At 41.2% G+C, this 26367-nt stretch overlaps 2 protein-coding genes across 7 annotated transcripts; one reads left to right on the forward strand and one right to left on the reverse strand.

Annotated features, from left to right (window-relative positions):
- Positions 1 to 1561: 1561 nt before the first annotated feature.
- LOC110500272 (vesicle transport protein GOT1B) lies at positions 1562 to 5144 on the reverse strand. Its single transcript, XM_021577552.3, has 5 exons — positions 4830 to 5144; positions 4275 to 4366; positions 3705 to 3883; positions 3367 to 3448; positions 1562 to 2608 (listed from the first exon to the last, which is right to left on the reverse strand). The coding sequence occupies exons 1-5, from the start codon at positions 4852 to 4854 to the stop codon at positions 2570 to 2572; spliced, it is 417 nt and encodes a 138-aa protein (XP_021433227.1). The 5' UTR covers positions 4855 to 5144; the 3' UTR covers positions 1562 to 2569.
- LOC110500271 (ATP-dependent DNA helicase Q1) lies at positions 5017 to 25777 on the forward strand. 6 transcript variants are annotated; one of them, XM_090214293.1, is made up of 17 exons: positions 5283 to 5414; positions 6523 to 6570; positions 7186 to 7206; positions 9399 to 9469; positions 10173 to 10394; positions 14987 to 15166; positions 18715 to 18821; positions 18926 to 19124; positions 19396 to 19562; positions 19736 to 19817; positions 19927 to 20193; positions 20434 to 20572; positions 20699 to 20790; positions 20964 to 21180; positions 21493 to 21628; positions 22643 to 22765; positions 24670 to 25777. In XM_090214293.1, the coding sequence occupies exons 4-16, from the start codon at positions 9448 to 9450 to the stop codon at positions 22736 to 22738; spliced, it is 1926 nt and encodes a 641-aa protein (XP_090070419.1). In that variant the 5' UTR covers positions 5283 to 5414; positions 6523 to 6570; positions 7186 to 7206; positions 9399 to 9447; the 3' UTR covers positions 22739 to 22765; positions 24670 to 25777. The 6 variants fall into 6 exon arrangements, with proteins under 6 accessions (XP_090070418.1, XP_036813577.2, XP_021433224.2 ...); XM_090214292.1 differs by lacking the exon at positions 7186 to 7206 and having other exon boundaries at positions 5017 to 5414; XM_090214291.1 differs by lacking the exon at positions 22643 to 22765.
- Positions 25778 to 26367: the final 590 nt, after the last annotated feature.

Below are 26367 nucleotides of genomic sequence, written 5' to 3' on the forward strand. Positions count from 1 at the left end.
GGAAGCTGGAGGTGATGGGTTCCCTGGGATTCTCATTGACATTACCATCAATTATTATATCTAGCCTAATGCTGGTAAACAATCCAAAACTAAACTAAACAATTGCAGAAAAGTTTAGCAGTAGGCCTAGCATATGCCTACAGTGAAATGTGTATTGAGACAAAGAATACATTCTTCCAAAAGTTATTCATACATTAAAAATGAACAAAATGATAGTAGGACCATCTGGACCTGTGATAGTTAAATACAACAGTACAAAGAAAAGCTCTACAATCTTACAACTTGTGTGGATAAATGTTGGGATAAATAGGCCTGCCATTATAATGTGTTCCATTTTCATTTTTTGGGGTCCCGAATGGCGCTGTGGCCTAAAGGCACTGCATCTCAATGCTAGAGGCATCACAACAGACACTCCTGGTTCGAATCCAGGCCATGATTGGGAGTCCCATAGGGCGGCGCACAATTGGCCCACTGTCGTCCAGGTCTGCCCGGTGTTGGCCGTTATTGAAAAATAAGAATTGATTCATAACGGACTTGCCAAGTTAAGTAAAGGTTAAATAAAAAAGTCCATTCATGTGAGTAGTGATGTCATGTTTTTGACCCTGTGAGACTATTACCATAGTGTATACAAGTGCCTTGTTTGGCCTATGCCATTGTGTAGATTGATGAGGGAAAAAAACTATTTAATACATTTTAGAATTATACTGTAGCGTAACAAAATGTGAAAAAAGTCAAGGGGTTTTTAGAACAAAAATATGAATACAAAATGCAACAATTTTACTGAGTTACAAGTCATATAAGGAAATCAGCCAATTGAAATAAATAAATTAGGCCCTAATCTATGGATTTCACATGACTGGGCCCACCCACTGGGGAGCCAGCCCCAGTCAATCAGAATGAGTTTTTCCCCACAAAAGGGCTTTATTGGAGACAGAAATACTCAGTTTCATCAGGTTCAGGTGGCTGGTCTCAGACGATCCCGCAGGTGAAGAAGCCGGACGGGGAGGTCCTAGGCTGGCGTGGTCGGAGTAGAGTTTGGGTTGGTCTGCGGTTGTGAGGCCGGTTGGACGTACTGCCAAATTCATTAAAACGACTTTGGCGGCTTATGGTAGGGAAATTCAATTATCTGGCAACAGCTCTGGTGGACATTCCTGCAGTCAGCATACCAATTGCACACTCCCTCAAAACTTGAGACATCTGTGATATTGTGTTGTGTGACAAAACTGCACATTTTAAAGTGGTCTTTTATTGTCCCCAGCACAAGGTGCACCTGTGTAATGATCATGCTGTTTAATTAGTTTCTTGATATGCGACATCGGTCAGGTGGGTGGATTATCTTGGCAAATTATAAATATTGACTAACAGGGATGTAAACAAATGTGTGCACATAATTTGAGAGAATTAAGATTTGTGCTCGTATGGAACATTTCTGTGATCTTTTATTTCAGCTCATGAAACATGGGACCAACACTTAAGATGTTGCATTTATGTTTTTGTTCAGTATATTTGCAATTTGTCACAATCAAAACACAATGAATGACAGACAACGGCACAAGGCAAGTTCTTTTAAAAGTGTAATTACAAAAGTGTCAGACAAAACATTGTCAAACCATTGTCATTTCACATGTAACCATTCCATTCAGTTCCTCCATTCCTATAGTTTAGATTGATACAATTCCAACTCAAAATGTTGCTCTTTAAAAAAATCTAAACAAAATCTACAGAAGTTCTCATCCAGTCATACACAGAAATGACAGAAAAATAAGGGGAAAATATGCAACTGCCAGATCTGGTACTCATAACAGGCGTGAGAGAAAAGGAAAGTATTTTCTTCCACAGGACTCAAGTTGTAGTCCAGAAAGCACAGGCACCATAAGTAAGACCAGGAGTCTTTCCAATACCTGACCAGGAAACCACCTATAACTATGGCTTTGAGCTTTCCTTGGTCCTATTGTCAGGAAACCCTAACATGGTCTAAGATCTGTTTGTGCCATCTTGCTAACCCCTAGTTAATTTTTGGCAAGACAGCACAGCATTAGGAAAACCCCCTGGCCACATCTACATTGTAATAATAGGACTAGCTCTCCTCCTCCACACCTCTTCTGAGATTGTCCAGAGGCTATCTTCAGAGGCGATGACAGGGTGAGTTTGTCTGTACATTCAATAGTAGAGTAAGAGAGCCAAAATGCTTCTCTTCAGTCCATTAGAGGGACTCTCCTCCTCGTGGGGAGTTCTCCAGTAGAGGAGAGCAGCATTCAACAACGACATGTAAAACATTCTGGGGTAGCCATTGTAACCAACTCCAGATTCATTAGTAACTGTCGCCCGTAGCAACCAGGACTGGTACCCTTGAATGGTACGGACCTTAAAACTGCAGAATCAAGATACAAAAAAGCAGACAGTTTTCCCTTTAAATGGGAAGAGGTCTTCATATACAAAGTCTCATGAAAATGACCTAGCTAACTGTTGGAAGTAAGCAATTGACCAATGGGGGTTAAGTGGCTTTATGAGAACTACTGTATCATAAATATAATAGAGATTTATTTTCTTCATAAACAAAAAGTCACTGTTATACCATGGTGTTGCTCTCTCCCACTTTGTCCACAAACTGAAAGAGAGAGAGAAAATAAACAAATATAAGTCAACAGTCTACCGTCCCATTTGCAAAGTAGAGCAAAATAGATGACATATACAAGCTTCACTAAAACGTTTAGTGCATAGTTGTACACGGGAAATGAAATGTTTGCTTGACGTGACTGAGTAGACTATACAAAACAGTGTGAAGGATAAATGCTGTTGCTGGTGTCCTAGTATAAATTACTTCCAATACCAATGGTTCCCTACTCTGGTCAGCCATAAGGCAACATTACAATATAACATACATTATAAACAGATGTGGATCATGCTCACATGCAAGGGAAAATCTGCAGTGACTGACCAAGACTGCGGATTGTCCTCAGAGTTAATTACGAAGGCTTTAAAGAGAGAGACACATTCTCCTCAAAACAAGTGACTCCACAAACATACACCTCTGAACACACACACACACACACACACACAAACACACAAACACACGCTCTTAGATGAGAAGATTGAGTGACACTGTATGAGACCCTACAGCCTTCCAGAACCACTGTCAGAAACAAAGTGGACCCTGTGTTGTCTTTAGTGCAACTACCTCAGCCCACACAGCACCCACTGCATTGTAGCTCCTGTTCCCATACTCTTACTCACCCAGTGGTGTAGTGGAGGGTAAACGCAAGTAAACACAGTTTACCCACCGGGAAAAAATACATTGAAACTATAGGAGCGTTACTTTTTCGCCACGACCGGCGATCAGAATTTACCCAACATCACTGTACTCACCCCACTGATGAATGGGAGGTTTAGCAGGGAGCCCAGGATGGGTATCCTTCTGATGAAGCCTACTGCCACTGGGAAGAAACCCCTGGAGAAGATAAAGAGAAAGACAGAGAGAGGGGGCAGAGAAAGAGAGTTAGTTGATAACAGCAAGCACATGATGATGGACTACGGCTCTTTACACACAGCAAGCCCTTGCATTAAATGGGGGCTGCACTCAACAGGGGGTGGGGGCGAGACACAGTTGACAGGATAAAACAAAGTTTGGCTTGATTCCCTCCAGACTAGATCTTATTCTAAAGATAAGCTTAACAAACTGAGCCTGGTGCCTGTACTGTACCCACCTGAATAAAAGGAAGAAGCCATAGACCTCCAGGACCACTCCCACAATGGGCCAGCCTATAAGAACGATCAACACTCCACCCAGGAAGAAGCTGGTGGCCTTCATCTTGTGTTTCTGGAAGAAGAAGCGGAACGTCCTCTCCAGACCGATCACAAATGACAGGCCAGCCACAAACAAGATCTAAAGAGAGAGATAGAAGGGACAGGGAACGGACAATGTCAATGTTTGTTGACAATGACAGAGTACTTCACAATTACTACTCTATAAGGTGGTGATTGTTCTCAGTTGAGAGAGAGAGAGAGAGAGAGAGAGAGAGAGAGAGAGAGAGAGAGAGAGAGAGAGAGAGAGAGAGAGAGAGAGGCACACACTGATAGAGGGTGAACTGTTAACCCTCATGCAAGGAGCTCTGACTGCAGCTGTGTGTTTCTCAGTGTCACTCAGAGATAATGGAATTGCAGATCACACCAACATCCAATAAATATAGCAATACATAAGCCTCCTGTATGTAGCTGCAGAAGGTAGGCAAACATCCTGAATATGAACTGGAGATGGTGATGATGAAATCACTCACATTTCCTATTGCAAGGAGGGCTTTGTCAAAAAACAGGATCATTCCAAAGAAGAGGAAAAACACACCGAAGCCTGTAAGTCCCATTCCGATCTCTGCAAGAAAGAGGAATCACATTATTTCAAGTATCCAAGCACACTAACGTTAATACGTTTCAAATCACAGGAGGATGCTGGGGGGAGGACGGCTCATTATAATGGCCGGAACACAGCGAATGGATGGCATCCAACATACCATTCCACGAGCCTGTCCTCCCCAATTAGGTGCCACCAACCTCCTGTGGTTTCAATTTACGTCCTCGCTCCCTTGCCAGCCATCTGGCTCAGAATGAATATCATTAATTCGCTAGCTAACGTTAGCTGTCAATGGTCACTCTATCTAGCAAAACATTCTATTTAGCTAGCTAGCTATTTCTAGCTGGTTTCCTCACATAAAATAATAGCCTAGCTTAATTTAGCTAGTAATGTAGCTGAGAGAGGCTAGCTTGCTAACGTTAGCTAGAGCTGGAACAAGTTGGCCAGCAGCAACAGCCGTTAGATAAAATAGAAATCGCCTTACTCTGTGAGTCCGTTAGAGAGATCATTTTGTCAATGAATCAACAGCTTGTAAAATTTACAAGTTGACACTGTTAATTGCACTGTACTAAAATACAAGTTCAAGTACTATTACAACAGCTGCCACTGTAGCACTAGCCACGTCTTCCGGAAACACGCCTTCTTGGTTACGTTAGAAAGATTATTCTTCCGGACAAAACCAGGGGGGCATTCAACATTCTTAAAGGTTCTATCAAAACGTTGGTGAAAAGATTAAGGAGAGCACTTCTCTGCTGAATATAACTAGGTAGTTGTTGGAAAATATCTGCCCTGCCTACATACACTTGTCCATTTTCCGGATGGAAAATGTTTTCTAGGTTCTATTGTATTGTAAAATAAAGGTTAAATAAAATAAAACATTGATTCAGCATGGATTGCAGTTGGTTTGTTGAATGTACCCCATACGTGGAGATAGTGAAAGCAACCGCAATTTGATTGGTCTCCACAACATTATTTTTTTCACCGGCGGGAGCTGTCAAGCAACCATCACGAAAAAAGCAAGCAAATGAACAGTGCAAACTCAAGAAGTGGGGAGAGTGAATGGTCAACGGTGAGTGTTGCTTTGCTTTGCTTTGTCATATCAATTCTACTTTCCATAATTTCGTTACATATGTAGCTGTCAAAAAGTTGAAGTATAATTTGCTAGCTGGTCGGCTAGGTTGGCTAACATTAACGTTAGCTGTTTGGAGCAGGTGGCTGATTCCCGATGGAGGCTTGTTATCGTACTGCTAGGGTGGTTGATTATTGGTAATCTATTAGCTATCTAACTATCATTGGCTAGCTAGCTATCTAATGTGACGAAGACAATTATAAGACAAAGAGTAAAGCCACATGGAGGGCTTTCCCGGTTCACACACATGTCCGTTTACTTTACACAATTCATGTTTACATTCCGGCCTGCTTGTCAAAGCACAAGGAAACAGCTTGTTCATGTATGGATAGATTATACGTATATTTTATGCATGGTATATCAGACCATATACCACGGGTATGACAAAACATTTAGTTTTACTACTCTAATTACATTGGTAACTAGTTTATAGTAGCAATACGGCTCCTCGGGGGTTTGTGATATATGGCCAATATACCAGGGCTACTCCACGTTGCGTCGTGACGTGGTAAGAACATACCTTAGTCATGCTTAAGAACAGCCTTTAGCCGTGGTATATTAGCCATATACCACACCTTTTCGGGCCTAATTGCTTAAATGAAGCACAGTATATTTGCACGCTAGAATTCAATGGCAATAGTTCATTATTCACATTATTCATGTTCTATGTTTGAGCTGCTTTTGAAAGCAATAGTCGAATTGAAAACATTATTATTGGCATTGTTGAATTCGATTTTCATAATGGAAAGCTAGGACTGATGGCTCGGTTAGCTAAACTAGCAGGTCTGTTTGTTTGGTAACCATAGCAACTACTGTAGCTATCTAGTAAGTTTGCTAGCTGCTTCAGTGAATGTTGAACACATTTCTAGAGGCAAATGTGTTAAATTATAGCCATGTTATAAAAGGGATATTCAACCCGGGACTCGTTATACTTTCTGAAGGCACTGTAAATAACATGTAAAGCATTGCTTACAATCTGTATCCCTTAACATTGCATATGTAAGGGATAATCAACGAGGGTCTGTCTATGCGTTCTCTGTCCCTTCAGAAAGGATTAACACCCCTGGACTTTTTCCACATTTTGTTGTGTTACAAGGTGAGATTAAAATGGATTTTAATTGTCATTTTCTGTCAAATATCTACACAAAATACTGTAATATCTACTGTAGGGTCTTCTAAAGACCCCAAACATTCATTATGTTGTTATTCATTTGCTTACGTGCCATTGTACTTAAGCTTACTGTATAGCTGAATATTGAGGCCTTTGTCTGTGTCTAGCTCTCTGCCAAAACTCGCATCACCGCGTTGGTGAGAAAAGGGACTGAGGGTGATAGCCAGGCAGAGACAGCGTCTGTTTTTCTTTGAAACAAGGGCAGATTTGCATACTGCAGAGACAGGATCTTAGAGACCTTGTGTTAAGAATAACTTGTTATTTTACCTGCACATGCAGGGTTTGACATAGGAGATCATACCATAAGGTGTGATCTCGGGTATATAATATTTATTTTGTTTGGGGCAGAACTCAGGAGAGACATCAGTTGTATGTCTGATGTTTGATCTTTGACTTCTGTCTACAGCGGTATTTTGATTAAAATTGTTATGATTTATAAGTGCACATTTTGAGTGTTCCTTATTTGTAAATAACGGAGCCCAGAAAAGTGGAACCAACACTACACAAAAAAAATTGAACATTTGTAATCACCTTTGGCAGCAATTACAGCGGTCTTTCTCGGTAAGTCTCCAGCTTGTAAACCTGTATTGTACAATATTTGCACATTTATTATTTTTTACATTTCTTCAAGCCCTGTCAAGTTGATTGTTGATCATTGGTAGACGGCCTTTTTTGCAGCCTTGCCATAGATTTGCAAGCCATTTTGTCAAAATGGTAACTAGGCCACTCAGGAACATTCAATGTTGTCTTAGTAAGCAACTTCAGTGTATATTTGGCCTTGTGTTTTAAGTTATTGTCCCGATGAAAGGTGAATTTGTCTCCCAATGTCAGTTGGAAAGCAGACTGAACCAGGCTTTCCTTTAGGATTCTGCCTGTGCTTAGCTCTATTCCGTTTCTTTTATCTTTAAAAACTCCCTAGTCCTTGCCGATGACATGCATACCCATAACATTCAGCCAACACCATGCTTGAAAATATGGAGTTCTACTCAAGATGTGGTTTGTTGGATTTGCCCCAAACATAACACTTTGTATTCAGGACATAAAGTTAATTTCTTTGCCACATTCTATGCAATTTTACTTTAGTGCCTTATTGCAAACAGGATGCATGTTTTGGAATATATTTTATTCTGTACAAGCTTCCTTCTTTTCACTCTGACATTTAGGTCAGTGTTGTGGATAAACTACAGTGATGTTGATCCAACCTCAGTTTTCTCATATCAAAACCATTAAACTCTGTAACTGTTTTAAAGTCACCATTGGCCTCATGTAGGACTGGGCGATATGGCCTAAAAATCATATCTCCATTTTTTTCATTCTAACTTATGGGCGATTCTCGTTTAAAAAAAAAAAAAAGTTTTCTCTAAGGGTTGTTGTACTATTAAAGGTCAAATACACAGCATTTCAAACAGTCAGCAATAATGGCCATGAATTCAGGGCTTGTGACATTATACCTAGGCTAAATATAAGCCTTTCCTCAACCATAAAAACCACTAATAATTGAATTCATTTATCAAAATCTTTGTATTAAAAATTTAGCCAACTTGGATCTATTTGCTAGCTAACAGAGTTGAACACTTGTATTGTTATGAACACAACCTTCTCTCTGTCTCCAACTGTTTGAAAAGCATGTTTGTATGTCCACTTTTGTCCACTGTGTTTTATGCTTATTGCACATTTATAAATCAGACTAGACAGCTAGTATAATAACAACCTTTGGCTAAAATGATGCTAGCGGTACGTGGTACCCCAATGCCGTGTATGACAAACTGAGCAATAATTTTCCAGAATCAATGTTCATTGATACTCTCGTTTTAGTAGTCTGCTCTGCGCGCAATTTGAGCAGTTGAGAACTTTTCTAATGATAAACGTTTTAACTTCTCCTCTATTACAGTAAAATAATGTCTCAATGTGTTTTGGTTTCCATATGTCTTATTCTGCTGGACCAAACCTCAAATGCAAATAGTGAGACTGCTTGTCGGAGAGGAAGATGTGACCTCTCATCTTTGTGTGTGTGTGTGTGTGTGTCTAAACCATAGAGGAAGAGACGAAGCGAGAGGTTTGACTTTCGCTAAAATCTGTCAAAAAATACAGCCATTGTGTTTCTATGGGCTTATTTTGGACCTAATCTTGTCTACTGCCTCTCCGCTTTTGGGACAATGACTCCCATTGTTAGGGTGGAGAAGTGTATCTCATCATTATATACAGATGTGTGGTGTAAATGGGAAGGTGCACAGAGGAACGAAGGAGATGAGACCATCTACTAATAGGTGCCCTTCTTTGAGAGGCATTGGAAAACGTCCCTGGTCTTTGGGGTTGAATCTGTTTTTGAAATTCACTCCTCGACTGCAGGGACCTTACCGATAATTGTTTGTGTGAGGTACAGAGATGATCTAGTCATTCAAAAGATCATGTTAAACACTATTATTGCACACAGTGAGTCCATGCAACTTATTATGTGACTTGATAAACACATTTTTACTTCTGAACTTATTTAGGCTTGCCATTGTAAAGAGTTTGAATACTTATTGACAAGACATTTCAGCTTTTAATTTGTAAACATTTCTAAAAATGTAATTCCACTTTGACATTATCTGGTATTGTGTGTAGGCCAGTGACACACAATCTCATTTTAATCATTTTTAAATTCAGGCTGCCTGTAACACAACAAAATTAAGGGGTGGGAATTCTTTCTGAAGACGCTATCTTGCTAGCTACATTGCATAACACTGACATTTCCCCCCCTTATTCAACAGAGTGATAAGTCTGCAAGGTGGTTGATTGGATTGTAGATTTACCTTGGAAATGGACAGTGACAGTGCCCATGGTAAGTGACTGTGATCTCACATTTCTATCCCCCTTCCTCAAAAGTATGGTACAAACCCCATAGAGAAACAGACAGAGCTGAGCTTGGATCTCATCATCCAAAGTATTGGATATGTTATTGTTTTTGAGAGTCCACAGGGACAGGTGCTACTCTATCCTCCCCCAGACGGTGTAGTGGTGACTGTAAGAGACTGACGTGTCTGACACCATTAGCGCCCTATCTGTGAAACATAGGTCGTTAGTGACTTGGAGGTGTCAGCCTTGACAGTCTCCTTTTGTAGGATCGCATGACATTGGTTCCAGAGGAAAGCTAACCAGGGCAGATTGTGGCAAACTTTGAAATGGATTGATATTAGGCCCTGGCCAACAAATATTTATGGTGTTTATCTACAAGGATTTAGCACAGCATTTGAAAGAGAAGTGCGCTTGCTGTTTTCCATTTCTGATTCACGGTACCACTCTTGTCTTTGCGCATGTGTGTTCAATGCATATTCTATATTATAAATATGTAGGGCCTAGATACCGTAGAGAACGTTGACTGCAGTGTATGGAAAAAGTCATTAAAATATAAAATGGTGATTAGCCTGTTGTTCTCCTCCCTACCAGAGGGGCATGTGTGTTACATGATTGCTCCATCGTAAGAAATATACAAAATCTTTGTTAAATAATTGTTTTTATATTTTTGTTCATATTCTCCTCCTAAGATGTGCAGACAGAGCTGGACTCTGTGGAGGCAGAGCTGGAGGTGGTGGAGCTGCAGATAGCTGAGCTGCTGGAGAAGCAGGCTAGCCTGACCTCCAGGAGGAAACGGCTGCTCCGCAAGCTGGAGGAGGCATGTGACTCCGCCCAGCCCTCTGTATCCTCCTCAGACTCTGGATCTGGACCTGCAATGACCAAGCAGGAGCTGCTGCGCTATGAGAATGATGGTACAGTAGAGGTTACAATGTATAGGATGTGGCACATGCGTACAATATACACTGAGTGTACAAAACATTAAGAACACCTTCCTAATATTGAGTTGCACTTTTGCGCTCAGAACAGCCTCAAATTGTCAGGGCATGGACTCTTTAATGTGTCTAAAGCATTCAACAGGGATGCTGGCGAATGTTGTCAAGTTTTCGGAATGTCCTTTGGTTGGTGGACCATTCTTGATACACACGGGAAACTGTTGAGTGTGAAAAACCCAGCAGCGTTGCAGTTCTTGACACACTCAAACTGGTGTGCCTGGCATCTACTAACATTCACCCTCCTGAATGGCACACATGCAGAATCCATGCCTCAATTGTCTCTAGGTTTAACAATTCTTCTTTAATCTGTCACCTCCCCTTCATCTACACTGTTTGAAGTGGATTTAAGGGATGATAGCGTTTACCTGGATTCACCTGGTCAGTCTGTTAGGGATGCAAATGTTCTGTATATAATGAGATCTGTATATAATGACGAGATACTTGTTTTTCCCGCCCTAACAATGGGAGTCGTCCCAAGGCGGGAAGGCAGGGACAAGTTTAGGCCCAAAATAATCCCATATCAATTATGGACAGATTCTGTCGAGAGTGAAACCTCTTGCTTTCGTCGCCTCTTCCTCTCTGATACTATGCATGCGTACAAGGACCGGACATTTTTCATTAAAAGCCTAATGGAAACATGCAACAATAACAAGCCTATTGTCTTACAGTCAAAAGGCAATTTAACATGCAACTCCTGTAACGAAGCAGCTAATAAAACCACATTTTCAAACATTTGCCCAAATGCAAATAGAGGAAAACATCGTTCTAAAGTACGCACCTAATGCGAAGGAAAGTAAAACGTTAAGGTTTCAAACAATTATCTGCCTCACGCTCACATTGCAAAGTGGTGGGTGACACGCTGATAGTCAATGGTTGGCATGCTATAGCCTACAGTATGCATCCGAATGGGAGGCGCGCTTTACGAGTTGATTGAGAAATAAAAATAGCTCCATTTTAATGGTGGCCACCAAAATTAACACGCGATTGCATTTAGAATTATCTGTTGCGTAATGACTGGGCTTACAAAAGCAGGTTTCACTCCAGTAGCCTACAGTCTTTTTGAGGTGCAACTCTTTCTGACAGGTGGTAGGCTATTCTGCTCCTCAAACTAGGCTCTGTATGCTGTGCACGTGTGATAAATAAAATGCATAATGACTAACGAAAATATACATGTGGCAATTCTAATTCCACCAAATTATGCACCAGCTACTCTATCTGGGGTCCAGAAACATTAAGGCAGTTATATACAATTTAAAATATTACATTACATTTCATAACACTTTAGTCAATACATTTAGTGTGTTCCCTCAGGCCTCTACGCCACTCCTATATTTACAATACAACATCCATGTGTTTTATTGTGTGTCTGCCTGTCTCTTTACAGTCCCTGCTATTCCATAAGGTGTATTTTATCTGATTCAACTGCTTGCATCAGCATCAGCCATGGCTCTATGTAGTACTGTGCGTATGACCAAAAGTATGTGGACACCTGCTCGTCGAACATCTCATTCCAAAATCATGGGCATTGATATGGAGTTGGTTCCCCTTTTGCTGACATACCAGCCTCCACTCTTCTGGGAAGGCTTTCCACCAGATGTTTGAACATTGCTGCGGGGACTTGCTTCCATTTAGCCACGAGCATTAATGAGGGGGGGGTTCCGTTCTGTGAACTTGTGGCCTACCTCTACGTGGCTGAGCCGTTGTTGCTCCTAGACGTTTCCACTTCACAATAACAGCACTTGACAGGGCAGAAATTTGACCAACTGATTTGTTGGAAAACTGCCATCCTATGATAATGCCACATTGAAAGTCACTGAGCTCTTCAGTAAGGCCATTCTACTGCCAATGTTTTGTTATGGAGATTGCATGGCTATGTGCTCGATTTTATACACCTGTCAGCAACAGGTGTGGCTGACAGCCGAATCCACTAATTTGAAGGGGTGTTCACTGAATTTTAAATATTGTTAATCCTCAGTTATACTAGAGACATGAGGGGTGCATAGTCTAGGGTTTTACACCAGAAGTTAATGGTTATCTGTAGGAGGAATGTATATGGTGGATGCAATTATTAAGCTTAGAATGTACAGAGTGCAGGGAAGATGATCACGTGTTGGCAGGCACTGATAAGGGTAGAGAGCTGTGGATTTGTGAGGAAGGGGGTCGAGGTCAGGTCAGGTCACATTATGGGAGAAGGAACAGTTTATTGCCCGTATCACTTAACTTCATGCCTAGCAATAAAGACGATGTAATGTTTAGAGAGAAGGAGGAGACTTCACCTAAATTGGGTTACATATATTTTATTACTGGAGGAAATATGTTTTTGTCTTATGTACAGTTGAAGTCGGAAGTTCACATACACTTAGGTTGGAGTCATTAACTCGTTTTTCAACCACTCCACAAATTTCTTGTTAACAAACTATAGTTTTGGCAAGTCGGTTAGGACATCTACTTTGTGCATGACACAAGTGTTTTTTCCAACATTTGTTTAACAGACAGATTATTTCATGTATAATTCACTATCACAATTCCAGTGGGTCAGAAATATACATACACAAAGTTGACTGTGCCTTTTAACAGCTTGGAAAATTCCAGAAAATTATGTCATGGCTTTAGAAGCATCTGATAGGCTAATTGACATAATTTGAGTCAATTGGAGGTGTACCTGTGGATGTATTTCAAGGCCTACCTTCAAACTCAGTGCCTCTTTGCTTGACATCATGGGGAAAACAGCCAAGACCTCAGAAAAAATAATTGTAGACCTCCACAGTCTAGTTCATCCTTGGGAGCAATTTCCAAACGCCTGAAGATACCACGTTCATCTGTACAAACAATAGTACGCAAGTATAAACACCATGGGACCACGCAGCCGTCATACCGCTCAGGAAGGAGATGCGTTCTGTCTCCTGGAGATTAACTTACTTTCGTGCGAAAAGTGGAAATCAATCCCAGAACAACACAGCAAAGGACCTTGTGAAGAAGCTGGAGGAAACGGGTACAAAAGTATCTATATCCACAGTAAAACGAGTCCTATATCGACATAACTTGAAAGGCCGCTCAGCAAGGAAGAAGCCACTGCTCTAAAACCACCATTTAAAAAAGCCAGACTAGGGTCTCTGGTCTGATGAAACAAAAACAGAACTGTTAGGCCATAATGGCCATTGTTATGTTTGGAGGAAAAAGGGGGAGGCTTGCAAGCCAAAGAACACCATCCCAACCGTGAAGCACGGGGGTGGCAGCATCATGTTGTGGGGGTGCTTTGCTGCAGGAGGGACTGGTGCACTTTACAAAATAGATGGCATCATGATTAAGGAAAAATGTGGCTTTAATATATCCACATACATCTCAAGACATCAGTTAAAGCTTGGTCAAAAATGTGTCTTCCAAATGGACAATAACCCCAAGCACACTTCCAAAGTTGTGGCAAAATGGCTTAAGGACAACAAAGTCAAGGTATTGGAGTGGCCATTACAAAGCCCTGACCTCAAACCGATAGAACATTTGTGGGCAGAACTGAAAGTGTGTGCGAGCAAGGAGGCCAACAAACCTGACTTAGTTACACCAGCTTTGTCAGGAGGAATGGGTAAAAATATCACCCAACTTATTGTGGGAACCTTGTGGAAGGCTACCTGAAACGTTTGACCCAAGTTAAACAATTTTAAAGGCAATGCTACCAAATACTAATTGAGTGCATGTAAACTTCTGACACACTGGGAATGTGATGAAATAAATAAAAGCTGAAATAAATCATTCACTCTACTATTGTTCTGACATTTCACATTCTTAAAATAAAGTGGTGATCCTAACTGACCTAAGACAAGACATTTTTACTAGGATTAATTGTCAGGAATTGTGAAACTGCGTTTACATACACCTTAGCCAAATATTTTTCAAATTCCGATATCAACTGTATATATGTGTGTGTGTGTGTGTGTGTGTGTGTGTGTGTGTGTTTAGTTAAATGAATTAAGAAGCACAACCACACTGCTGTGTGCGTAGTATGTTCCAGACCTGGGTTCAAATACTATTTTAAAAATCTACTACTTTCACATACATTTCTAAGTAGGTATTAAGATATTTATTTTTTGATAAGACAAGTAGTTGAATATTGGTATGTATTTGACAATACTCATACATTTGACTCAAATACACTCCCATTAATTTAAATCAGGAAAATATTTTCAAATATAAGGCTATTTTGGAAATTAAAATACTTCCAATAGAAGTAGTTGATTCCGGCCACATTTATTTGAAAATACACAACTACATAGAAAATATATATTTCAATAACAAATAATCAAAGATGTATTTTAACTCGGGTCTGATATGTTCACATCCAATAAGATGGGCAATCTTTCAAGGCGCTGAATTGAGCACACAGTTCAATTAAAGCAAAAATAAATATGTAGGTTGTGTCCGAAGTGCTATTTTATTAGGTAGGCTACAATCTTGAAGGCTGAATATATTGCTGTACTGTATTTTGACATGCTTGAATGTTTTCTTTCCAAACCTAGATTTCTCGTGGTCTACAGAGCTGCAGCAGAATCTGAAGGATGCGTTCCAGCTCTCTAAGTTTCGTCCTCTCCAGCTGAAGGCCATCAACCTTAGTATGTCTGGTAAAGACCTCTTCCTAGTGATGCCCACTGGACGAGGGAAAAGCCTCTGCTATCAGCTACCTGCAGTCTGCTCTGAGGGTAAGGGGAGAATGCACAAAGGCGCACACACACAAAATTCATTCATGCGTATATAGATGCAGACACACATACACCAGGTGATGTGCATATACTGAAAAGCCTAATGTTACAGTTCATTGAATGTATCGTGACTTTTTACTTTTATTTATTTAATCCACTAACTATGTTTAATTGTTACCTTATTTTAAATTAATAATGTAGCAATTAACGCATTAGGTTTTGGGGCACCACGGAAGAAGTTGTTTACGGCGTTACCATAAGGTCTTTACCTATAACATCGATAAACAGTCATCTTGTTAATCACTACCTCATTCTGAACAATTGTAACCTTGGATCTGCAAAAACCCCAGCATTATTCACTACTACACAGTACTACACAAATTGGTTGAATAATTTATTTACTAGCTAACTAAATAATAATGCAGAATACACACACACTTACAATTGAAATCGGAAGTTTACATAGACCTTAGCCAAATACATTTAAACTCAGTTTTTCACAATCCCTGACATTTAATCCTAGTAAATATTCCCTGTTTTAGTTCAGTTAGGATCACCACTTTATTTTAAGAATGTGAAATGTCAGAATAATAGTAGAGAGAATGATCCATTTCAGCTTTTATTTCTTTCATCACATTCCCAGTGTGTCAGAAGTTTACATGCACTCAATTAGTATTTGGTAACATTGCCTGAATTTTAGCCCATTCCTCCTGACAGAGCTGGTGTAACTGAGTCAGGTTTGTAGGCCTCATTGCTCGTACACGCTTTTTCAGTTCTGCCCACAATTTCTATAGGATTGAGGTCAGGGCTTTGTGATGGCCACTCCAATACCTTGACTTTGTTGTCCTTAAGCCATTTTTCCACAACTTTGGAAGTGTGCTTGGGGTCATTGTTCATTTGATAGACCCATTTGCGACCAAGCTTTAACTTCCTGACTGATGTCTTGAGATGTTGCTTTAATATATCCACAAAAAAGAATCCTCCTCATGATGCTGCCTCCCCTGTGCTTCATGGTTGGCATGGTGTTCTTTGGCTTGCAAGCCTCCCCCTTTTTCCTCCAAACATAACGATGGTCATTATGGCCAAACATTTCTACTTTTGTTTCATCAGACCAGAGGATATTTCTCCAAAAAGCATGATATTTGTCCCCATGTACAGTTGCAAACCATAGTCTGGCTTTTTTTATGGCGGTTTTGGAGCAGTGGCTTCTTCCTTGCTGAGCGGCCTTTCAGGTTATGTCGATATAGGACTCGTTTTACTGTGGATATAGATACTTTTGTACCCGTTTCCTCCAGCTTCTTCACAAGGTCCTTTGCTGTGTTGTTCTGGGATTGATTTGCACTTTTCGCACCAAAGTAAGTTCATCTCTAGGAGACAGAACGCATCTCCTTCCTGAGCGGTATGATTGCTGTGTGGTCCCATGGTGTTTATACTTGCGTACTATTGTTTGTACAGATGAACGTGGTACCTTCAGGCGTTTGGAAAGATGAACGAGACTTGTGGAGGTCTACATTTTTTTTCTTCTGAGGTCTTGGCTGATTTCTTTTGATTTCCCATGATGTCAAGCAAAGAGGCACTGAGTTTGAAGGTAGGCGTTGAAATACATCCACAGGTACACCTCCAATTGACTCCAATGCTGTCAGATGCTTCTAAAGCCATGACATAATTTTCGATTTTCGTAACTTTAATCATATAGTTTGCTCACGAACTGCAACCTGTTTGGAGTAAGAAATCATGTATTTACGTGTGAAATGCTTTGGTTCGTTGTTTATCTCTGTCGGAACCAAGCCTTCTTGCAGAGGGTTGGTGGGCATTTCCTGTGAGCCACTTGTACATGGTCTGATTGTCCACCAGAGGTCACAATGTCCTTCTTAGTTGTCCAGTCTCCATGGAGTGTTTCCTCAGAACTTCCTCTTAGCTGTACCAGTGATTTGTCTGGGAGGGGAGTTCTCCTCTCTCCACCTCTGGGAGATAGTCAAAATTTCAAATCACTTTTCACAGGCAGCTACAGATTGGTGTCCTGGTCTGGTAGGGGAGTTAATTTCCTTCACCTCGTGTTGTGGTTGAAAGTTTCAACCATTTCAAACATGTAGCTCTCCGCCTCACGTTTCCTGGTCTAAAGGTTGATTCCTCTTCCAAGCCTTTATGCACTCTTGGTAAAAGGGGTGTTCCGTCATGCTAACAAGCTCTCTGAACTCCCTCGAGGCTTGGCTACTTAATGTGTAAAGGATATGATTAGAAGTTGTATGACGACTCCTAAAATCACATACCGATCTTAACAAAAATACGTTCATATTTATTTTCAAATCATTTGCACAACATATTGGATGGGAACTTGACAGATGAAGGGGGTATCCTTTCCAAGTTACAGTATTTGGTCCATACAGTTTTTAATAACATCGCAAAATGAAAAACAATATGACATTAGTTTTCTACATCTCCCCACTGACCATTCCCCAAGTGTCTGTGAACAAAGTCATTCCTTTGGTTGATACTAAAGGGTAGAGAGAGACTTCTCTCCTGCTTAAATTTACAACGGGGTGTGGAGGTGTCAAACCCCCCCTTTGCGGGTGGGAGAGGGTCTGGTTATTGTCAGCCATTGCCAAGCTGATCTGACCTATTGGGATCCTCACAGGACAGTCATGACGGGTGTGCTGTGCAAACACGTACTGCAGACAGGGATCAAAAAAAAAAATCCTGGGAGCACTGGTGCTCCCAACTTAAAGTTAGGAGCACCAGAAAATACTTTTTTTTTTTTTTTATGATTGAGATAAATTCATAGGCTGTTACTTACTTTTGAACCACATGTTGTGCCCTAGAAACTAATATGTAACACTGTAAAGACATTTGTTTATTACAAAAGTTAAAATGTTGACACGAATACCTGTCATTGGAATTACAAAGTAATTTGGGGAATGTTTGTTTTCTAAATTGTGTAAAAGCACTGTTTTCCAATTGAGATGCATTACATTTTAAAACTATACACCATCTTTAAAAACGTCAGGTTTGTGATGACATGCAGGAGATTGTCATTCAGCCATTGCTCTCCTGAAAAAGCTATCTCTTTTCCTTTCTGTTCCCCCAGATGTTTGGATATACTGGTGAAGTTACCAGGGTGTTAGCTAGCTAGCCAATGAGGTAAACAAATGGTTAACGACACGTCCCGGTGATCCGCTATAGGAAAGTAAAAATGTTGCCCTGGTAATATGGGTCAGATCCTTTGACCTGGTTCTTCTAGAAGTAAGCCATTTTCGCTGTAGTAAACGGAGCAACAATGATGCTAACGAATCTGCGCTCCCTTTTTCTCTAGGGAATTTGGAAACAACGGTACAGCCTTTATTCCAACTATTATTATAAGGGAGATTTTTTTTTCCCTTAGATTTTTTCCCCCCTAGGCGCATTGTGCTCCCAAAATAAAACTCCTGGTTGCACAGCAAAATATTTGGTCACATATGCGACTAAATTGGTCTGACTTTAAAGCTCTGATCGCAGATGGTTGCAGCCATTACTCACTGCAGTGTTATTTTAACGTGTTTGTGTGCTGCCAGGTTTCACTCTGGTCGTAACTCCTCTAGTTTCTCTGATGGAGGATCAGCTCATGTACTTAAAGTCCATTGACGTTGAAGCCGTCTCTCTCAACGCATCCAGCAGTAAGGTAATAACCAACACAAACATTTTTGACATATTATTGACACTTGGCTGGTATTGATTATACCTTTTAGGACTTGTGTTTTATTAGACTTCTGCTATGTACCTCAGGAACATGCTAAAATGGTCCTAGCGGGGATGACGGACACCAAATCGCTTTTCAAGCTGCTGTATGTGACTCCAGAGAAGATAGCGAAGAGCAAGCTGCTGATGTCGAGGCTGGAGAAGGCCTACAACGCAGGAAGGCTTAGCCGTATTGCTGTGGACGAGGTGCACTGCTGCAGCCAGTGGGGACACGACTTCAGACCTGGTGAGAGACCGTACAACTGTACTGTATATGGGCTACTTACTTTTTTATTAGTCTCCTTACTTTGTTGTGGAAGGTAAAGGGCTACTCCAACAAATCACTCAATGTAGAATTCCCAAACAATAGCCAAACAAGGATATCCTCATAATTAAACAGAACACTTCAATGTATCTCTATGCATGCCAGTTAGAATGCATGCCCAATAGATTGCTTAATTCTAAGTAGTATGCTCAGGTTTGTGTGGGGCTGATAGCTACCCCTCCTCTCCCACCAGACTACAAGCTCCTGGGGATCCTGAAGAGGCAATTCCCAAAGGTTCCATTGCTAGGGCTGACGGCCACAGCAACCAGCAGTGTTCTAAAGGACTGTCAGAAGATCCTGTGTGTCCCTGAGCCAGTCACACTCACTGCCTCCTTCAACCGCACCAACCTCTACTACGAGGTGGGCGTCATGGCAACCTTACACACCTGGCCGCCACCTGCTTGGCAAACACCTGTTGTTCTTTTGACCTTTAAAAATACACACACTTGTTTTGCTAAAGGGGATGCTTGTTAAGATTCCCGCTGTGTCTCTGCACTGAAGTATTGAGGATCTGTACTGTTTTTGTCTCGCAGGTACTTCTTAAAGACTCGAACAGTGTTGATTCAATCAGTAACATTTCAGCACTGATCAAGGAGAGATATAAGGACCAGTCAGGTACTTTGAAAGGGAAAAACAAAGAATAGTTCAAAATTTAGTGTCACATTTTTGAAACATCAGCAGCTTGTTATCCAGACTTGAGGTGTTATGCTTCTGCTTTTGGCAGGGATAGTGTACGTGTTTTCCCAGAAGGATGCAGAAACGGTGTCAGCAGACCTACAGAAGAAAGGCATCAATGCATATCCATACCACGCTAACATGAATCCAGAGGACAAGTCACGGGTTCACCGCAAATGGGCCAACAACAAGATCCAGGTGGTGGTAGCTACTGTGGCGTTCGGGATGGGGATCGACAAGCCTGACGTCAGATTTGTCATCCATCACACCATCAGCAAGTCCATAGAGAACTACTATCAGGAGAGCGGACGAGCAGGTAGACGACTTTATTTGTATTTTCTTCCCCCACTCAAAAATGTGATAATTTAAGAACACCTGATCCCTTTACTCCCCCCCCCCCCCCCCCCTCTGATTTTCCAATTGCACTTTTACTTTGACCGCAGCCATGGGAGTGGCCAGTTAAAAAAAATTACAAATCCAGTTTTAAACTCTTCCTCTTAACTCCTAACTTATTTTCCCCTTATCTTTTAACATGATCCTCTCTCCGTTCCTCCAGGCAGAGACGATAAGCCGGCTGACTGCATTGTGTACTTTGGCTTCAACGACATCTTCAGGATCAGCACCATGGTTGTCATGGAGAATGTAGGACAACAGAAGCTGCTGACCATGGTCGACTACTGTCAGAACGTAGACAGGTACTGAGCTGGACCAGTCACAATGCTCTCATTGACATCACTAGATTACTTGTGACCATTTCAGTTGTGTAGATAGCTGTTTGAGGATCTCAAGGGTACAGTACCGTGTATCTCTATTGTTTTAAGGTGTCGGCGCTCAGTGATCGCTGTTCACTTTGATGAGGTTTGGGACAATGAAGGATGCAACAAGATGTGTGATGTCTGTCGCCGTGGCAATGGTAGGAGTACAATATGGTGAACATACCACTTTTCAAATCCAACATACATGGCATGCTAGGGGCATAGGGGTAGAATTGGAATTGGGCATATGAGTTACTCTCCCATCTAATCGAAAGAGCTGGCATAATTTATGTTGAGTAATCATACCTAGTATCCCTGTGTGTCCATCCAGACTATATCACGGTGGACATCACGCAGCATGCTAAAGATGTGGTCCAGATTGTGGAGCTGGCGGGCTCTCTGGACGAGAAGCTGACCCCCCTGAAGGTGACTGAGTCGTGGATGGGGAAGGGTCCGGCCAAACGCAGGAAGATGATCCAGACCACCACCTTGTCTCGCCTGGAGGTGGAGGCCATCATCACAAGCCTATTGCTGCAGGGATATCTCAGGTACTGGCTGACTTAACTTTAAACCCTTTTCCAGTTCAATATGCTTACTGCTGCAGGGCTACCTCAGGTAGGCCTATGACCTAGGGCATGTTCAGTGGGGCACATCATAGGAAAGACTTTTGCATCAAAAATGTGTTTTCATTTCAGGCAGTACCTCCCAAAAGAACATATCCTTGTCTTATACCAGGTACTGACTAAGGACAAATAGGGTTGTCGAGAGTGGAGGCTGGAGAGAATTGTGAGCAGGTCATAATCTACTTGCTTTTAGAATGTTGATCCTTGTTTACCCCCTTTTTAAAATTTTCTCCACAGTGAAGACTTCAGTTTCACTCCATACACTACCTACTTCTACCTGAAGCTGGGTCGTAAGGCCCCATTGCTGAAGAACCAGAGTCACTCCATCACCATGAAGAGGAGGAGGAGGAGGACAGGCCTGGAAGCAAACACGGTCAGTACTACACAGCAAACGGTACAGAAATCATTCAGGAAAGCCTTTGGGTGCATCTCAATAGACTAACATGGTTCATCTGCACGGAATCGATATGATAATTGACTACCCGGTAACTTTTTTTATTTTTCTAGTCTGTGCAGACTAAGGCTAGGAAGCCACTTTTGTCTGAAATACATCATCCTGGGATGTCTTATCTTTTCTGCGTATCACATTTTATTTGTCTATTTCTCCATCTGCACTTCTGACTGAAATGTTTCAGTTAATTACCTAATGTAATTATTTCCCCGTTTTAAAGTAGTACTTCACTCAACCTATTTCTCACCGTCTCAATCCTCATCTCCGATGTCTTTGCCCCATCTTCTCTGCTCTTTCAATCTGTTTTTTGTCTTCTCTGTTTCTGCTCCGAGTACCTCTATTGTTTACTTGTCTACTTACCTGCAGGTAAGTGAACTATGTTGTCAGTTTCTTTTCCTTTCAGGCCAGCGGATGAAGACCTGGATATTTTTTCTTCGTCATTTTGATTGATTTGAATAATACAATCACCAGCTAAATCAGAGCGTTTCCCTTTTTATCAATGTTAATTATTATTTTAAATATTGAGTAGAATCATTCTTACCATCACCCCTGATTGTCATTAGCACACTTACTGTAAGCAAAACAGATTTCCCTAATCACTGTATATGTAAATCACTGTAGTTCTAATGCTGTAGGTTTTCTAAACAATGTAGTGTTGCGTAATACCAGATAGGCGCCAGTATAAGGGCTCCAAGTGCAGGACAACAGCTGTGGTTTTTGGTGTTTGCTGAGCTCTTATCTAATCCATGTTGACATTTGCTAAATGTGACCAAGGTGCCGGTAATGGTTGATAACAATCAATCCTAACACCTTGATATGGGAAGGTGCTTCTCTGCTTACGTTATCACCCACACCTAGCTTAGTTTAGGTGTGTGTGTGTGTGTGTGAGAGAGAGAGAGAGACAGGCAGGTTAAAGCTGTTGTTGATGACCTACAGGTAAAAGTGTCCCAGGTAAAGACCAAAGAAGGAAAGAGATCTGGTGACAATGCTACAAACTCCCCTGTCAGCAAGAAAGTCAAGAAAGACCTCTAGTGCCCTTCTGAAGAGACCAAAGAAAAAGTACAGTTCCCTGATTCTCTATTCAACCCACTGCATCTATGGCATGGCACTGTCTGGACAACCATGTGTATGTCAACTAGGTTAAAAACATATGTAATGTTTGGTCCTGAATGATGTCCTTACAGAATGCGTAATTATTCCTAAAGTAATTAAATATGCATGATGTCATACAGTATCAGTAAAAAGTTTGGACACACCTACTCATTCCAGGGTTTTTTATTTTTAATATTTTCTACATTGTAGAATATTAGTGAAGACATCAAAACTATGAAATAACACATGGAATCATGTAGTAACCAAAAAAGTGTAAAATCAAAATATATTTGAGATTCTTCAAAGTAACCACCCTTTGTCTTGATGACAGCTTTGCACATGCTTGGCATTCTCTCAACCAGCTTCATGAGGTAGTCACCTGGAATGCATTTCAATTAACAGCTGTGCCTTGTCAAAAGTTCATTTGTGGAATTTATTTCCTTAATGTGTTTGAGCCGATCAGTTGTGTTGTGATGAGGTAGGGTTGGTATACATAACATAGCCCTATTTTGTAAAAGACCAAGTCCATATTATGGCAAGACCAGCTCAAATAAGCAAAAGGAAACGACAGTCCATCATTACTTTAAGACATAAAGGTCAGTCAGTGTGGAAACTTCAAGTGCAGTTGCAAAAACAATCAAGCGCTATGATGAAACTGGCTCTCATGAGGACCGCTACTGGAAAGGAAGACCCAGAGTTACCTCTGCTGCAGAGGATAAGTTCATTAGAGTTAACTGCACCTCAGATTACAGCCCAAATAAATGTTTCAGAGTTCAAGTAACAGACACATCTCAACATCAACTGTTCAGAGGAGGCTGCGTGAATCAGGCCTTCATGGTTCAATTGCTGCAAAGGAACCACTACTAAGGGACACCAATAAGAAGAGGAGACTTGCTTGGGCCAAGAAACACGAGCAATGGACTTTAGACTGGTGGAAATCTGTCCTTTGGTCTGATGAGTCCAAATGTTTGATTTTTGGTTCCAACCGCCTTGTCTTTGAGATGCAGAGTAGGTGAACTGATGAACATCACATGTGTGGTTCCCCCTGTGAAACATGGAGGTGGTGTGGGGGTGCTTTGCTGGTTACAAGGTCAGTGATTTATTTAGAATTCAAGGGACTTAACCAGCATGGCTACCACAGCATTCTGCAGCGATACACCATCCCATCTGGTTTGCGCTAAGTAGGACTATCATTTGTTTTTCAACAGTACAATGACCAAGAAGGCTATTTGACCAAGAAGGAGAGTGATAGAGTGCTGCATCAGATGACCTGGCCTCCACAATCACCCGACCTCAACCCAATTGACATGGTTTGGGATGAGTTGGACCGTAGAGTGAAGGAAAAGAAGCCAACAAGTGCTCAGCCAATGTGGGAACTCCTTCAAGACTATTGGAAAAGCATTCCTCATGAAGCTGGTTGAGAGAATGCCAAGAGCTGTCATCAAGACAAAGGGTGGCTACTTTGAAAAATATTAAATAGATTTTGATTTGTTTAACACTTTAACACGTGTGTTATTTCATAGGTTGTCTTCACTATTAATCTACAATGTAGAAAATAGTACAAATAAAGAAAAACCCTTGAATGAGTAGGTGTCTCAACTTTTGACTGGTACAGTGTTTCTGTAAACACTCAACCATTGTTACTGCTTTCATGGTTTGTGTCGTAACTCAGCCCTGTGTGTACGTCCTGTCAACGTCTACACACATGGCTGTAGATTCATTATGGAGCATGCTTTCACTAACTCATGCTATGCTACACTAACATGGTTCTGTATAACAGCATGCCCAGTCCCAAGTCAACCCATCTTTGATTTATGATTGGTTCTTCAGTTAAGTCAGGGGTCACTGACACTTCCTTTTGTCTCCCACAGGAGGACCAATTAGCTGGTGGAGCTAAAGAGGTAGTGGTGACCTCCCAGTCCCCTCCTCCCGTTGCCCCCAACGACAGCAGCACTCCCCCTCCCAGACACAACAAACTGATCAAGATGCGTAAAGAGCAGCAGAATCTGGCCAGGAAACAAGACGAGAACCATGACCAGACAGAAAGCCAGACACGGGAGGACCAGAATGACCCTGCTGCTGCCCAGCCCACTGCCATTGACGTAGATGTAGAGATCAATATTATAGAGAAAGTTAATGACAGCAAATCCCCATTACCGCATTTAAAACTAAATTCTACAACCCCTCAAAAGAAGCGGAGGAAACCCTGTATTGCTGCTCTTGCTGCAGTCCTAGCTCCCTCAGAAGCTGTGGTTACAGACTGTGAACACCAGAGGCCAGCATTGGTCAACTCTCCCTCCCAGGTCTCCATCTCTGAGGCTGCAGTGGAGGAGCTCTGTGACCTGAGGAACTACTACAGCAAACAGCTGAGGCAGATAAACGACATTTCCCATGAGTACTTGCAAAATCAGGGGTGCTCAGACCCAGGGGTGCTGGCCTGTATCAGAGAGCCACTAAAGAGCCTGCACCTCCCCCGTGGCTCAACCATCGCCCGGACGGCACGCAACCTGTGGAACCGAGTCAGCTCCAGAAGGAAACTCATATAAAGATGACCATTGACCTTCCCTGGGACAGTTGACGTTCAGATATGGACACTCCTGTATCTCTCTTTTTCAGGTTTCATGTTGCCAGACCTAGAGCCCTGGTGCAGACAAGTCTACTTTTTTTTAAACACCTGTTCTATTTTTCTGGACCGAGAGAATATCCCCATCCAAGTTAATTTGAGATTGTAATATTTTACTGTTGGATCAATACCACTTGTTAGCCTAAGATGAAGAGCTGGTTTTGTTTTGGATAAATTTACCACACATGAACTGAAAGGTTTGTAATCTAAACAGCCACAATGTGCACGCTCGTGAATTTGATTCACTCTAATACGTTTTATAATACTGCACTGCAGCTTTGAGAAGGTCCATTCACATTTGTGGAACACAGTATAATCTTTAACTATCATTAATAAACAGTGATTTGAAATTGAAATGGAAATGTTTCATGTGACCATCTTTTGGTTGTAAAGTTATTTTTTTTGCATCCTATTTTGGTATATTTTCTAATTCCTTTTGCATTCCACTAACCCCCCCCTCCCCCCCCCCCCCCCCAACAAAAAAAAAACACAGTAAGAGCACTTATCAGGAAAATAATTAATCTACATACACTGTAAAAAAAAATGTGGTGAATCTGCTTAAACAAATTTAAGGCATCAATTTACACAATATTATTGAGTAGGTGCAATTGCCTTTTGTTTTATAATAACTTATAAATAACTTATAAAATAACTTCAATAAGTTATTCAAACGTACACAAAGTCCAGGGAAATAAGAATAGCTGTAATATGAATGAGATTTACTTCATTTCTGATTAGTTACTTTCAGTGATGGCGTCTTAATGTTTAACTTTGTTAATTTGCCATTTACCAGCTTTGGCATGTATTGTTAAGTGCTCAATCCACCTGCAGTAATTGGAGGTAGAAATGCAAGCATTACAATGTGCTGGATTTGCCTCTGTCATTTAGGGTGCTGATGGTGGAAATGTGTGGTCTCACCATTAAGTCAATTCGTCTGACTGTTTTG

Source organism: Oncorhynchus mykiss, chromosome 21 (genome assembly GCF_057628025.1).
Source record: "Oncorhynchus mykiss isolate SJ-2025 chromosome 21, ASM5762802v1, whole genome shotgun sequence".
NCBI classification, from domain to species: domain Eukaryota; kingdom Metazoa; phylum Chordata; class Actinopteri; order Salmoniformes; family Salmonidae; genus Oncorhynchus; species Oncorhynchus mykiss.